Here is a 15267-nt window from a genome sequence, read left to right as displayed (position 1 = left end):
CCTCAGCCTCCCAGAGTTTTAGGATTACAGGCGTGGGTCACCATGCCCAGCCAATAATTTTTTGTTATTTCGCTAGCAAGGCCGTCCTTTCATTTGACCCACAGAAGATTTCTTGGGGAAGCAATTCGTGTAACCTCTTTGAAAAAAATAGGACAAATGGACTCGTGTTTTCTATGCTTTGAGGGTCTTCTGATTATTTTTTAAAATCCCCTTTCAAGAAAAATGTCTTCTGATTCTTTCCAATGTGGGGCTTTGTCTTCGTCTTTTTTCTTTTGCATACACAGGCCAGCAGTGCTTCAACTATAAACAATGTAGACTGGTAAACATTGACTGAAAGGCTGTGTATCAGACCCTAGGCTCACAGGCACTTGAGGACCCTTTAGTTCTGTGCTGAGGGCTATGATGGAGATGCCTGGGGTCTGTGGGGACAGGGGACAGGATGTGGCTGTCCCAGTTTGGGGATGACCTTCCTGAGTTCAAAAGGGAGGGGGCAGGGGGCACACCAAGGCACTGTCCTGAGGGCAGGACGTGCAAAAGCTCAGCTTTCCCAGGGGTGTGGGGGGTAAGGGGGATTCCAAGCTTTCCCTTGGGGCTCAGCCTCCTTGTCCTGTGTCTCCACTGCCCACTCTAACCTGGAACCTCGGAGCTGCAGGGAAGCAGGATTGGACAGGGTGGGGCAGTCTGCACCTTGTACCCAGGCAGGACAAACTGGCCCCGGGCAGAGGGCAGGACTGACTCCTTAAATCCACAAGTACATTGAGAGCCTGTGAATGCCAGGCACCAGGACATACGAGGATGTTGGGGACTCAGGAGGATGTCATAGACCAGGCAGGGAGACAGGCAGCAACAAGGGTGGAGAGAAGCAGTTCAGGCAGTGGCAGGTGTGCGGCCAACGGCCAGGACAGTGCAACCAAGAAGATGCAGTCAATTATCGAAGTCTAAAAGATTACTCCGAGACTTTTAATGGTCTAAAACAATAGACCACTGCCAATGCAAATGAGTGACTGGGGCAAAAATCTCAGTCAATGGAGGTTTATTAAGCCAAAGTTGAAGATGTGCCCAGGAAAAACACGAACCACAGACAAGCTATGGCTGTTTTTTCTGAAGGGGAAGTTGGAACCTTCAGCATTTTGAAGGCATACAGAGAGGAGGAAAAGGTGGGGGTGGGGGCTCTGCTGTGGCAAAGTGGTTACATTCTAGTGAGGCCCAGGAAATCTGCATTATATATAAAATAAGGAGAATGTTAGGAAAGAATAAAGGAGTAAAGGAAGCATTAATTATGTAGATGTCCTTGGGTAGGTGGAAGAATGTCTGATTCCATCTTGTTCTCCAGTTCTGTTACCTGTGAGATAAACTTGTAATTCGTTATTCGTGTGGACTCAACAGGCTTTAGTTTTAGGTGCTTATGGGAGGCCAGCAAGGAATTTCCTTATTAATCGCTCTGTGAGGCCAGCTCTTTATAGGTGCCCGAGGCCTTTACCTTCCCTTTTGCACAGGAGCTGGGGGGTGGCCCTGAGACTTTGATTGCCTTTTTACACCACGCAGCCCCGGGGCCTGCCGCAGTCAGGCAGTTCGGGTGGGGCCAACTGCGGCTCTGAAGACCGCACCTTCCGGATTCCGGTACCCACCAGCGCGGAGACACGTCCTCACCTGGGCCGGGACAAACAGGAGACGCGCCCCAACCCAGACTGGGACCAATCGGAAACGCGCCGCTTTCCCCCTCCCCCCGTGCCCGAGTCGCGCGCGTCCCTATCTCCCGCCGAGACCCCTCCCCGGCCCGCGAAGGCACGACCTATCAGCGCACTAGGGGCCCACTGGTCACCTCAGTGCGGGGGGCCAACCTTTCTCTCGGGTCTCTCCTCAGTCAGCCAGACGGAGCGTCTGGCAGTGAGGCCGCGCTACCCGCCGGGGTCCTCAGGCCTCAGGCCCGCTCTAGTCGGCCCGCAAGGCGCGCAGCCGACGGGCCTCCCCCGCGCGCAGGGGTCGGATGGTCTTGCCCGTCCGGGCGCGCGCGGGAGCGCCGACGGGCGGGGCCAGCGGCCTATAAAAGCGGTTGGGGGCGGGGCGCACAGAGCTTTTCGGCGCCCGCGCTAGGACGTGGTCTATCGGGTTGCTACAGTAGCTGCAGTTCTTCGCGTCCTCTCTGCGCTCCCGCCGCCGCCATGGCCTGCCGGCCGCGAAGCCCCCCCAGGTGCGGGAGCCGCTGCGACAATGACGCCAGGTAAGGCCGGGCCGCGCGGCCGTGGGCGTCCCCGGCCTGGCCCCGGGCGCGCGCGTCAGGCGGGGCTGGGGCCGAGCAGGGCCGCGTGTGGGGCGGGGGGGGGGTCTTCGGGCCGGGGCAGGGCCGCGTGTGGGGCGGGAGTCCTCGGCCTTGGGCCGGGCCGGGCCGCGGGGACGGTCCTTGTCCATGCGAGACCCGCCGACCGCGTCTCTGCCCCCAGCCCGCGGTCCCCCGCGAGATGGAGCCTCGGACGGAAGCGCAGAGCCGACTGGAGGCGCAGGAAGCCAGAGGATGCAGAGCATGGCGAGCGCCGGGGCGCCGACCACAGACCCGAGAGGTGGGCCCCAGGCCGCTGGTGCTTGGGGGTCTGGAGGGCGCGGTGGGGCCCTTGCAAAGGCTGCTTTGAGGTCCTCTCTGCTCCTGTTTTAAAAAGATGCTGGGACAGATCAGATAGGTGCGGTCCAGGTCCCCTTAATTTTTGTCTCTGCTCGAGCCTCTAGTCCCCTGCTTTAACTGTCCTGAGTGAAATGACGATTAAGAGGCGGGCATAGCCTTCCGGTGCCTTCCGGCTGAGCCACCACGCCTAGACTGTGAGGTGCTGGACGCCCGGGAAGCATCTTCCCATTGATAGGTGCCAGCAAAGCGGACTTCAACCAGTTTGAGCCCTTGCTGTGCTCCAGGGAGAGTGATAGGGACCATCACCAACTTTTAAAACGTTGTGAGATAGCGAGGCGTTTTTATTTTACTCTTAAGGGTTAATTTGGAGAAGATACAGGGTGAAAAAGGATGTTAAGTGAAAGCCAGGAAGCAATCCAAGATTTAAGTTTCAGATCCCTTTTTCCGTTCTGATGCTACCGAGGCTCTACCTGAGGCTTTTCCTGAGGGTTTTGCTTGAGCACTTGCTTGAGCATTTTGTAGGTTAGGCAGTGTGCTGGAAGGTCAAGATGTGAGCTGAGCAAGGTCTCTGTTTTTGTGGTTATAGCCTGAAGTAGGTGGGACAGCACGTCAAACAGGCAATTCAGAGGGAGGGGTGTCCGAAGAAAGTAAGGGGTGCCTGTGATAGTGGTGAGGGGGCTGTTCAGGGCCATGGTCAGGGAAGGCCTCTCTTGGAGGACCTTTGGGTCACAACTGGGATGAAATGGGAAGTGATCTTTGTGTGGGTCCCTGTGAGGAGCTTTGTGCCAAGGCTCTTAGGTGGATATGTTTGTGAACTGACCACAGGCTAAGGGCAGGGGCTGCTGTTGAGCTCAAATGAAAGGGTATGGTGACTTGGCCAAGATGGAGCAGTGAAAGTGGTAGGAAGTGCGTGGTTCAGGATAGACTTCTGAAGGTAGGACCGGTAGGACTTGCTGAGGGGTTGGGGACAGGAGGAAAGAGGAGTCAAAGATGACTCAAGACTTCAGGCCGGAACACCTATGTTGATTGTGGGGCCATTTCCAGGATAAAGAGGTGGGAGTAGAGCAGACCTGCATGGAGAGGGAAACTTCTTAGACAGCAAGGGAAGATGTCAAGAAGGTAATGCATCTAGGAGTCTGGATGGGGAGGCCACCCCAAGCACTCTGAGTTGTCAGCACATACAGATGATACTTTTTTTTTTTTTCCTCTTTATTTTATTTTTTGAGACAGAGTCTTACTCTGTTACCCGGGCTAGAGTGCCGTGGCGTCAGCCTAGCTCACAGCAACCTCAAACCCCTGGGCTCAAGCGATCCTCCTGCCTCAGCCTCCTGGGTAGCTGGGACTACAGGCACGTGCCACCATGCCTGGCTGATTTTTTCTATTTTTAGTTGTTAGGCCAATTTCTTTCTATTTTTAGTAGAGATGGGGTCTCGCTCTTGCTCAGGCTGATCTCAAACTCCTGAGCTCAAGCAATCCTCCCGCCTCGGCCTCCCAGAGTGCTAGGATTACAGGCGTGAGCCACAGCGCCTGGCCCCAGATGATACTTAAAGAGTTAGGACTAGGGGCAGGTATGGGAGAGGTCCTAGCACAGCCCCAGGGCTAGATAGGAAGGATAATCAAACCACATCAAGATCAAGCTCTGAACCCTCCAGTGGCCTTATTTAGCTGAAGATAAGATGTGAAATCCTTATAATACTCTAGAAGTCCTTGGTGTCTGGACCAGTACTCCTCTAGCTTCCTCATTCCTCCAGCATGGCAGGAATACTTCTGTTCTGGGGCCTTGGCACTCGCTATTCGCTCTGTGTGCAGTGTGCATTGGCGGTACCTGACAAATAGAGCCAGCTGCATCTCTGTTGGGGGGGTGCTGGTCATTGATGGAGTAGGGCAAGAAATGGTCCCTTTGAAAGTAGGTTAGCTCAGTGTATAGAATGGGCTTTGTTGTCCCAAGATAGGGTAGATTGTGAGTATAACCTGCCTAATCTAACAAGTGGACTTTAGTTCCATGGAAGGTACCAAAACATGAGATGTAGGGTAAGGTTATTTGTACGTACCCTTTAAATTATTCCTGGTCAGGTGTGGTGGCTCATGCCAGTAATCCCAGCGCTTTGGAAGGCCAAGGTGGGAGGATTGCTTGAGGTCAGGAGTTTGAAATCAGCCTGGGCAGCGTAGTGAGATCCTGTCTCTAAAAAAATTACAAAAATTAGCTGGATGTGGTGGCTTGGGCCTGTAGTCTCAGCAAGTACTTGGGAGACTGAGGCAGGAGGATGGCTGAGCCCAGGAGTTTGAGGCTGCAGTGAGCTATGATGATACCACTGCACTCCAGCCTAGGCAGCAGAGTGAGACCTTGTCTCCAAAAAAAAAAAAAAAATTATTCCTGTAGTTCAGATTCCTGCTGGAGCATACACTAGTGAGGATGTTGGTGTTCAATCCTGGACAAGCCTCCATTTGGTTTTTTATCTGCAACACGATTACTGAGTCCATTGAACTTTCAGTTAGTTGCTTAATTGGATATCAGACCTTTCCAGCCAATTTTAGAACCTGGAAATTTACTTTAGAAATCCAATTTAAGTTTCCTTGGGTGATGGGAAGAAATGATAATTACGTAAAGGGATTATTCATTTGTTACTGCAGTTGCATTTTCAAAGCACACCATTTCGTTCACTACTAAAATATATGAGGTTGCTTATTTGGTGTGGTTGAATTTAGTGCCTTGTTTTGATATATCAGCGATGGCCAATAGAGGAACAGGGTGGAAAAATTAAAATGTAAGTTCACATCTAATATATAAATAACAGGCACATCAGCAATTCCAACTGCCAGAATTTTTGGCATTGAGCCTTTTTTTTTTTTTTTTTTTGATACAGAGTCTCACTGTGTTGCCCGGGCTAGAGTGCCGTGGCATCATCCTAGCTCACAGCAACCTCAGACTCCTGGGCTCAAGCGATCCTCCTGCCTCAGCCTCCCGAGTAGCTGGGACTACAGGCATGCGCCACCATGCCTGGCTAATTTTTTCTGTATATTTTTAGTTGTCCAATTAATTTCTTTCTATTTTTAGTAGAGACGGGATCTCGCTCTTGCTCAGGCTGGTCTCCAACTCCTGAGCTCAAACAATCTGCCCACCTCGGCCTCCCAGAGAGCTAGGATTACAGGCGTGAGCCACTGCACCTGGCCCGGCATTGAGCCTTAAGCTTTCAAATTGTCACTTTTTTTTTCCTCCCAAATTTCCTGATCTTGATTAAAGATTTCCTTAAGCTTGAGATAGGACTGAGCTCCTGGATTAGGTTTTACCAGTAGACTAAGTCCTAATGTATTCAGACTCTGACATATATACTTATTACCCTCCCATACACATTTTAATTTTGGGGTAATATATTCTGAATCATTAATTATGTGCATCCAAAAGGTAAATATATATTAGCCACTATATATTATATATATTAGGTTCCTACTGTGTGCTGGTCACTATGCTTAGCACTTATTGTGTATTATCTGAAATTGTTTAAAAACTCCTGAAAAAAAATACCTCCTCATTTTGCAAATAAAATAAATTGTCTTCTTAGGTCCTCTTCTCAGCGCTAACAGTGCTTTGTTGACTTTGTCTGCCTTTACTCTCAGTGGACTATCCCCATGATTTAGCCAATGCTGGCACATGGTAGGTAGGCAGAAGTTTAGTGAATGAAGCCCAGAAAGGCTTTAAGTGAATTGCTCAAACTCGGTGACCTAGTAAATTATGGAGCTAGAGGTTCTCTTTAAAATCTGATTCAACTCTGAAGCCTGTTCCCTTGGCATTCTGCCACACAGCCTTTGAATATTTTTTTCATGAATATTTCCTGATATACAATTGGAAAGGAAACTGAAAGTACGTGTCATGGTTCAAATGTGCATTTTCATTTTATTACAGCTTTACCACTCCTGAAGGCCCTAAGCCCCATTCTAGATGTTCAGACTGGGCAAGTGCAGTTGAGGAAGATGAAATGAGGACCAGAGTTAACAAAGAAATGGCAAGGTATACATTTTGGACCATTTTGAAGGTGTTATCTGTAGTGTTTTCAATTGTACATTAAATTTGGGGTATGTCTTAGAGCATTGCTTCTCAAAAGTCTCCATCCCAGACCAACAGCATCAGCATCTCCTGGGAACTTGTTAGAAATTCACATTCTCAGGCCTCTCCCTGGCCCTGCTGATGGAAACGTGGTGGTGGGGTGGGGCCTGGCCACCCTGCACAAAGCCCTCCAGGTGAGTCTACTCCCTAAAGCCTAAAGTCTACTCCCGCCCTACACCACCATTCTCTTGGTGGTGATCCTTCTGAGAGTCGAAGTAGGTATACTGTGGTGCTGCTGGACTGCAGTTACAGTTAGGTTGCCACCTGCCACGTGCTGTGCTCATACTGCCCAGCACAGTAGACGGAGTGTGCTCTCTAGGTGAGGGAATGTACTCTTGACTGACACCTGGCTCAGGTAACAAAGCTCAGAAATGCCAGTGTCCAGGGGAGGGGTCCCTGACTCACGGCCTGCAGTTGTACACAAATTGTTTTATATTCCTAAGTTCTCACAAAACTGAGCCTCTTCCTCTCCCTTGACTCATTATCATTTGGATAATGCATCCTTAATATTGTCTAATCTCCCTTGATTACATTATCAAAATTTTTGGTCTGTTTTCTCCTTTGATATAGGCCATCTGACCCAAACTAGCTGAATAAACTTTGAGTTAAACCATGGTTCATAATTGAAGTATTTTACAAAGAGATTTCTAGCTGACAAGTGGCTGATAGCTCAAACAGGATCTTCGTTAGTTTTTAATTCTGGCGAGAAAATGTCAGCCAGGGGAGCAGGACTAACCTTCCTGTCCTCATCTCAGCCGTTGGTGATGGTATTTATAGCTGCCTCCTCTGAAAAGGCACAGGAACACATGGCAATCGGTTATTGAGCATTGAGGGGTCATTCTTATTAATTTCTTTCAAGTATCAAAATGTGTGGCTGGGTAGTATGTTTGGATACAAAGAATGAACTGAGAGTCGACAGATGTGGGTACCAGTGTTTTGAATGAATTTTATTCACATAGGTCTTGATTTTCTCAACTATAAAATGACAACATTTGACTGGATACGTATAGTTTCTGTGTTCTGTTCATGAGTATTAGAATAGTTCTTGCCAACCTGTGGTCCTAGTTGCTCCCCCAAGTTACAGCTAGCCAGGGTCTATCTGCAGCCGTTATGCAGGAAGACCCCACCTGTCTGGACCCTCCTGTGGGTAGACCCCTCTTTGTTCGTCAGTTATCTTGTGGGCCTGTATCTGAAAATTGTCCTGTTTTGGAAAACAGGCCTACTCTTGTCCAGAGCGTTGTTTTGGACCACTCCATTGATTATGCTGGGTTATTTTTGTGTGGGGTTGTTTTTTTTTTTTTTTGAGACAGAATCTTGCTCCTTCACCCTAGGATAGAGTGCAGTGGCATCATGGTAGCTCACTGCAACCTCCAACTCCTGGGCTCAAGTGATCCTTCTGCCTCAGCCTCCTGAGTAGCTGGGACTGCAGGCACACACCACCGCACCTGGCTAATTTTTTCTGTTTTTGGTAGAGAGAAGGTATTTATTTATATTTCTATATATTTTTATATTTCATAAAGTTTTTAAATATAATTGAGACAAGATATTTATTTATTTTTATTTTAATGTATTTTATAAAGTTTTTAAATATAATTTTTCTTTTAAACAAATTATTTATTTTCTTTCTATTTTTAGTAGAGATGGGGTCTCGCTCTTGTTCAGGCTGGTCTTGAACTCCTGACCTCAAGCGATCCTCCTGCCTTGGCCTCCCAGAGTGCTAGGATTACAGGTGTGAGCCACCATGCCCGGCCTCATTATGCCCTTTCTGAGGGAAGGCTGCTGCTTTTAGTACAACCTGGGTGGTTTGACCTCCTGACCCCATGGTGAACCTTTACAAGGCAGGCCAGCTTCCCTCTAGCAAGGGGAGTATGAGAAATCAGCTTACTATATACTTTAAGGAGAGTGACAGAGTACAAACTGGCAATGTGAGAATTTGAAAATGAGTTGTCATCATACCTGAAGCCAGTCTTTCTCATCTGGGGTACTGGAGAGAATGAAGCCCTACAGAAAATGATTTGCGGGACTAATTTCTCAGTTCTTACAATGATGATCTGTTAAATATAACCAGTGCTGTGCTGGATACACAGGATATAAATTATTTCCTTACCTCCTGGTGTCCAAACCGCACTGGATACCATAGCACACTGGGGGACGGAATTTAGATTTTGGAGGGAGGCACAGTGATATGTGCCATCTTTCAGACACCTGAATGAACCTCTAGCTTGAGGTGGGTTGTGGTTTTAATGTTAGATTTCATTAGGCTCCTTTGAGTGACATCATACTTTTTTTTTGCAAAGCTGGGTTTTGGTAGTTACTGCCACAGAAAGCTGATGCCTCATGAAATTCATGAGGAATGAGGCATGTGGGGGTGGTGTTCAGTTACCAAGACTGGAAAAGGCACAAAGTGCCTAGCAGGCACACACATCCTGTTCGTAATTGTGATATGTGAAGAATGAAAACCTTTTATTTTTAATTTTTTTTTTATTTCAGCATATTACAGGGCTACAAATGTTTAGGTTACATATATTGCCTTTGCCCTGCCCAAGTCAGAGCTTCAAGCATGTCCATCCCCCAGATGGTGCACACCATACCCATTAGGTGTGAATATATCCATGCCCTCCTCCCCCCCTCCCATCTGCCCGACACCTGATGAATGTTACCACTATATGTGCACTTAAGTGTTGGTCAGTTAACACCAATTTGATGGTGAGTCCATGTGGTGCTTGTTTTTCCATTCTTGGGATACTTCACTTGGTAGAATGGGCTCCAGCTCTATCCAGGATAATACAAGAGGTGATAGATCACCATTGGTTTTTGTGGCTGAGTAGAACTCCATGGTATACATATACCACATTTTATTAATCCACTCATATTGATGAGCACCTGGGTTGTTTCCATCTCTTTGCAATTGTGAATTGTGCTGCTATAAACATTTGAGTGCAGATGTCTTTTTTATAGGATATCTTTTGTTCCTTTGAGTAGATGCCCAGTAATGGGATTGCTGGATCAAATGGTAGTTCTGCTGGTAGCTCTTTGAGGTATCTCCATATTATTTTACACAGAGGTTGTGCTAGTTTGCAGTCCCACCAGTAGTGTATGAGTGTTCATATCTCTCCACATCTACGCCAACATTTATTGTTTTGGGACTTTTTGATAAAGGCCATTCTCACTGGAGGTAAGTGATACCTCATTGTGGTTTTGATTTGCATTTGCCTGATGGTTAGAGATGTTGAGCATTTTTTCATATGTTGGCCATTAGTCTGTCTTCTTTTGAAAAGTTTCTGTTCATGTCTGTTGCCCACTTTTTGATAGAGTTGTTTGATTTTTTTCTTGCTGATTTTCCTGAGTTCTATATAGATTCTAGTTATCAGCCCTTTATCAGATGTGTAACATGCAAATATTTTCTCCCATTCTATAGGTTGTCCGTTTGCTCTTGCGATAGTTTCTTTGGCTGTGCAGAAGCTTTTTAATTTGATCAAGTTCCATTTATTTATTTTTGTTGTTGCTATGATAGCCTTTGGGGTCTTCTTCATAAATTCTTTGCCTAGGCCGATTGTCTATAAGAGTTTTTCCAACATTTTCTTCTAGAATTCTTACAGTTTCATGCCTTAGGTTTAAGTCTTTTTTAGACTTAGGTTTAAGTGTGTTTTTTTTTTTTTTTTTTTTTTTTTAAAGGCTACTGAATTTGGGGGATGTAAATTTTTGTTGTGCGGATCTCACTACTTAAACTGAACCTGTCAAAGATTTCTTTTGGCCTAGGGAACCCTTGTATTACATAGGATTGTGTACCTGAGGGTTCAGGGCAGAGTTTTGTCAGAACTGGGTGCTTTGTTTTTATTTTATTATTTATGTATTACTGATTTATTTACTACTGATAGTTATTATGCTATAAATGCAAATTTTAATGGACATAAAACGCACAGAACTATAGATGACGGTTTCAAGGACACAGAACCATAGAGGACAGTATCACAACCCAACCCACCGCCACCACCCAGTGAACACACCGCCTGTTTCCAACCATCATTTCCACAGAATCAGTCCTGTTTCATCTGTATCCCCCCTCACAGCCACCTCCCCAGAGCATTTTTTAAAAGTTAATTATGCTTTTTCTAGGAACAGTTTGGTGCTACTGTTTCTTTATTTTATTTTATTTTAGAGTATTATGGGGTATTCTTAAACCTTTTTAAAAACAGCAATATTTATTTTGCACTCAGATATAAAAGAAAACTCCTCATAAATGATTTTGGAAGAGAGAGAAAATCATCATCGGGAAGGTAAAGGCTGTGTAAACATTTCTTTTCTAATTTGATAGACTGTAGATTGTTAATGAAAAGAACTGTACCTGTGAGAAATAATCATCCTAATAGCATGTATTGATGAGTACCACCTTCACTGATTTGTAATATTGTATCTTTTGTGTACCAAATTCCCATCTGTACAAAGATTCTGAACTGTTCTGTTATTAGTAAGGTTTGGAATCTGGAGAATGAGTCCTCTTTATTATTGTGTTTCAACATTTTCTCAGCTCACCTTATGTAGTGGTCTTAATTGCAAGGCTTGTTCTGTTAATCTTTCATTTTTCAGTTCTGATTCAAAGGAGTCCATGTCTACAGTGCCGGCTGACTTTGAGACAGATGAAAGTGTCCTGATGAGGAGACAGAAGCAGATCAACTATGGGAAGAACACAATCGCCTATGATCGCTATATTAAAGAAGTCCCAAGGTAGTCTTGCTTTAGTGGCATGTCCTGAACAAGTCATGGGATGTTTCACTTCCAGTGTTGCTTAGATTAGGTAGTAAATCTGATGCTGGGAATAGTTTACACTGGAGAAAAACTGTTTATTAGGGACTCAACAGGAGCTTATGTTGTAAAGAATGGATTAGCAGTTGAAAAACCAAGGACATGAAGATTAAAAATAAAATCACTTTCATAATTTTGAATGTTAGATAACATTTTATTTTTCAGGACTTACAGATGTAGTTATTAAAATACATGATAGAAAAAAATGAAGTTGAAGTTAAAGATTGTCAAGATCTAACTGGGAAAAGTTGGCATTGCCCTATATTCTAAAACAGCATGTTCTTGTCTGTCCTATTCCCTTGAACACATAGACACAAAAGGATACAAAAAAACGTTTAGAGTTTTCCTAAACTTTTTGGCGGGATTGGTGTTAAAACTTACCTTTCTGGGACATAGATGGCAAAGGAGTAGTAAGAGTCAAAGAGATAGTGCTTTTTTATGAATTACTTTCTCATTTTGTAAAATCTCAGTTGATCTATAATTTTTAAAATAACACTAACTTCAAAGTTAGATTAATCTTCAAGCTAATGTGCAAGTGTGAGTGCCATTTGTGGGGTGCTGTTGCTCTCTTATAGACACCTTCGGCAACCTGGCATCCATCCCAAGACCCCCAACAAATTTAAGAAGTATAGTCGACGGTCGTGGGACCAGCAAATCAAGCTCTGGAAGGTGGCTTTGCATTTTTGGGATCCTCCAGCTGAACAAGGATGTGATTTGCAAGAAATGTATGTTTTTTTTGGATTCTTATTCTGTTTCTCTGATTGGTACAGTCACTGAGCAGCTCTCTGTGTGTCACTTGCAGGGCAGGTTGTGATAGGTCTAGGTCCCCTTGGCAGTGGTAAGGGAGCGAAGAGGCTGCTGCAGCTCCGTGCTGGGTTTCTCTGCAGTGTGTGGAGCTGGGTGGGAGGGGGTTGAAGGGAGGAGTTTGCTTCTGTTGATTGAATTTACTTTCTGTAGCTAGAAAAGATAGAACTCAGTAAATCTAGGAATACATGGTGATTATTTTTGTTGTTTAAAGGATGGAAACATCCTAAAAAGTATTTGAGTCATTTATGTTGAACTATGAAAATGAAAGGTCTTATTTTAGTTGAGGAAGGCTTTTATCTTTTGCTTAGTGGTTTTTAAACTCGTGCCTAGTTGAAAACATCTCAGGCCTGAACTTTTGCTGCATGATTGGAATACCTACTGCCTGGGGCATTGGAGAGATCCTGCGCTTGCCTCCCCTGGGTGGCATTTCTGTTTCTTCTCAGCTCCCTCTGGTCCTGAGCCTCTCCCTTCCTCAGACACATTTAGTCATTCAACAAATATTTGAATTTCTTTGTGCTGGGAAGTTTATTAGAAACTGGCATATTTGAAATGCTTTCTCACGTGGCCTCACAAATTTGACCTGACAGATGGCACATGGGTTTCTTTCCAGAGTGAACCATTGTACAATTCTCTATGAATAGAAAATGGGGAAAATTAGTGATAGTGTAGAGTGTGGTTTGTCATAGTGTTCATTCCCTCCCTTGATAACTGGGCTTGTTACAAGTGCTCCTGCTTCTGAGGTTGCTCATGGTGCGAGTAATCCCCAGGCTAGAGAGTTGGGTTGGTCTTGGTGTGCCGGGAGGCAGGTAGGTCTTTTCACTTCTTATAATTGCCATCTTGTAATTGCCAATTTCTCTCTGGATCGACTGGGCCAGGGCTGGATCTGGCAAACAGGAGGGACACTGTTAGTGTCTGTCAGGGCAGCATGATGTAGGTGGAGCTTGTTTTCAGTAAACAGATTTGGAGAACTTAGGTATACACTGAGTCTCCTGACTTTGTTAGGCCAGTGGCTAACATGCTGTTGGATTTTGTTTCACAGACACCCTATAGACCTCGAATCCACAGAAAGTGGCTCTGAGCCCCAGACAAGCTCTCAAGATGACTTTGTAAGTACTTTCTTTGGATGGGTCTTTCAGCTTGGGGGTTTCAGGTGAATTGTTGATAACATGTGTCACTTTATAAACAGGTTTGATTCAGATGCTTATGAAGAAGGGACTCCTTACCATATTCCCCATTATTGAAGTATCAGATTTGATTGTAAGATTTAATTCTTAGGTAGTGACCTTAATTTAAGGTTTTTGGTTCAGTCCAGCTAATCAGATCCACCATTTTCATTTGAAAGTAAAAGGCCTTTTTCCTTTGAATCCAACATCTACATATGTGTTGTCACTAGCATTCAATTATAGGCTGTATACAGTTTGTGCTCGTAAATTCCTAACATAGGAATCATGTGCTAATTGTTATTAAATAAGGGAGTGCTTTGTCCTAGGAGTTTTCCTGGCATTTACTGATTTTTTTAAATTACATGTTTTTGATGGGGAAAAGCATCAAAGATGAAAAGCAGTATACAAAATTGCCTCGTCTCTAATTCTGTAATGATTGAGTACACATTCTTCCAGACCTTTTTGCAATGTGCACAATTTATAGCAAAATGATCCCTTTATTATTTTTATAAAGGAGACCACCGTAATATTTGCATATAGAAGCACCCAGCATATTAAGTGAAAAAAAAAGGCTAAAAAATAGAATATGTAAACATGTATTGTAAAATATGTAAGATCCTATGCTGTATTTAAACATATAAAATAAAGGTGCACAGTTGCCTTTTCCTGCTTTCTTTCCATCTCTGTTACCCTTGGTAAGGTCCTTCCAGTCTCTTGACCATTTGAACACCACACAGTATTTATTTATGACTGATAATTTGCGATGGAGAAATTAGGAGTAACACAAATGTCCATCAGAGGTGTGACAAAATTACATTCACCTCTTAAGGAATACATTTATTACAGATCATGTTTTCAAAGACTGTCTAATGACATGGGAAGGTCGTCAAGATAAATCTGAAAAGAATATTTAACTATAGATAAAAAGGGTATTTAACTGAGCCAGCTCAGTTTTGTGATAGTTATACATAGATAGGACTAAAACACCTATCAAGATCTTGGCAGATGGGTATCCTTAGTTTGGATTAAGAATGGCTTTTGTAATATTTTAAAAATGTAACTCTTGTCCCAGTTCAAGAAACAGATTATGACATGCCAGCTGCAGTGTCAGAAGTTAGAAGTAAATGAGGGCCGGGCACAGTGGCTCACGCCTGTAATCCTAGCACTCTGGGAGGCCGAGGTGGGAGGATTGCTTGAGCTCAGGAGTTCGAGACCAGCCTGAGCAAGAGCGAGACCCTGTTTCTACTATAAATAGAAAGAAATTAGCCAAACAACTAAAAATAGAAAAAATAGCCGGGCACGATGGCGTGTGCCTGTAGTCCCAGCTACCCGGGAGGCTGAGGCAGGAGGATGGCTTGAGCCCAGAAGTTTGAGGTTGCTGCGAGCTAGGCTAACGCCACAGCACTCTAGCCTAGGCAAGAAAATGAGACTCTCTCAAAAAAAAATAGTAAATGAGTGATCCTGGGGGCAAGAGAAGAGGAGAGGTGACTGCATGGGTGCGGGAGAGCCCCGCCACAAAGAGGCTGGGGTGTGGGGGGCAGGATTAGAGGGTGAGGTCCTGGTGAGAGATCCTGGGGGCCTCCAAGAAGAGGTGGCTGTTGATGGCTGGATGTGTAGAAGGGAGGAGAGAAGGCTGAACTAAGTGGGTATTTGGAAAAGCACTTTCCTTCAACACTGTTTTTTGTTTTTTTGTTTTTTTTTGAGACAGAGTCTCACTGTGTTGCCTGGGCTAGAGTGCCGTGGCGTCAGCCTAGCTCACAGCAACCTCAAACTTC

The 15267-nt window shown here is 45.0% G+C and overlaps 1 protein-coding gene across 1 annotated transcript in view; it reads left to right on the top strand.

The window, feature by feature from the left end:
* The first annotated feature begins 1804 nt into the window (after window positions 1-1804).
* The window catches only part of SLBP (stem-loop binding protein), a 16448-nt gene continuing 2985 nt past the window's right edge, over window positions 1805-15267 (top strand). The window contains exons 1-7 of the mRNA XM_012663681.1: window positions 1805-2221; window positions 2442-2558; window positions 6519-6623; window positions 10937-10996; window positions 11307-11444; window positions 12098-12247; window positions 13369-13435. Coding sequence (XP_012519135.1) covers window positions 2163-2221; window positions 2442-2558; window positions 6519-6623; window positions 10937-10996; window positions 11307-11444; window positions 12098-12247; window positions 13369-13435 — 696 coding nt within the window. The 5' untranslated portion in view covers window positions 1805-2162. The remainder of the gene's footprint in view (window positions 2222-2441; window positions 2559-6518; window positions 6624-10936; window positions 10997-11306; window positions 11445-12097; window positions 12248-13368; window positions 13436-15267) is intronic.

Source organism: Propithecus coquereli, unplaced genomic scaffold (genome assembly GCF_000956105.1).
Source record: "Propithecus coquereli isolate 6110/MARCELLA unplaced genomic scaffold, Pcoq_1.0 Scaffold821, whole genome shotgun sequence".
NCBI lineage: Eukaryota > Metazoa > Chordata > Mammalia > Primates > Indriidae > Propithecus > Propithecus coquereli.
Note: the sequence above shows the minus strand (reverse complement) of the source record. Positions and strands in the feature narration are given on the sequence as shown.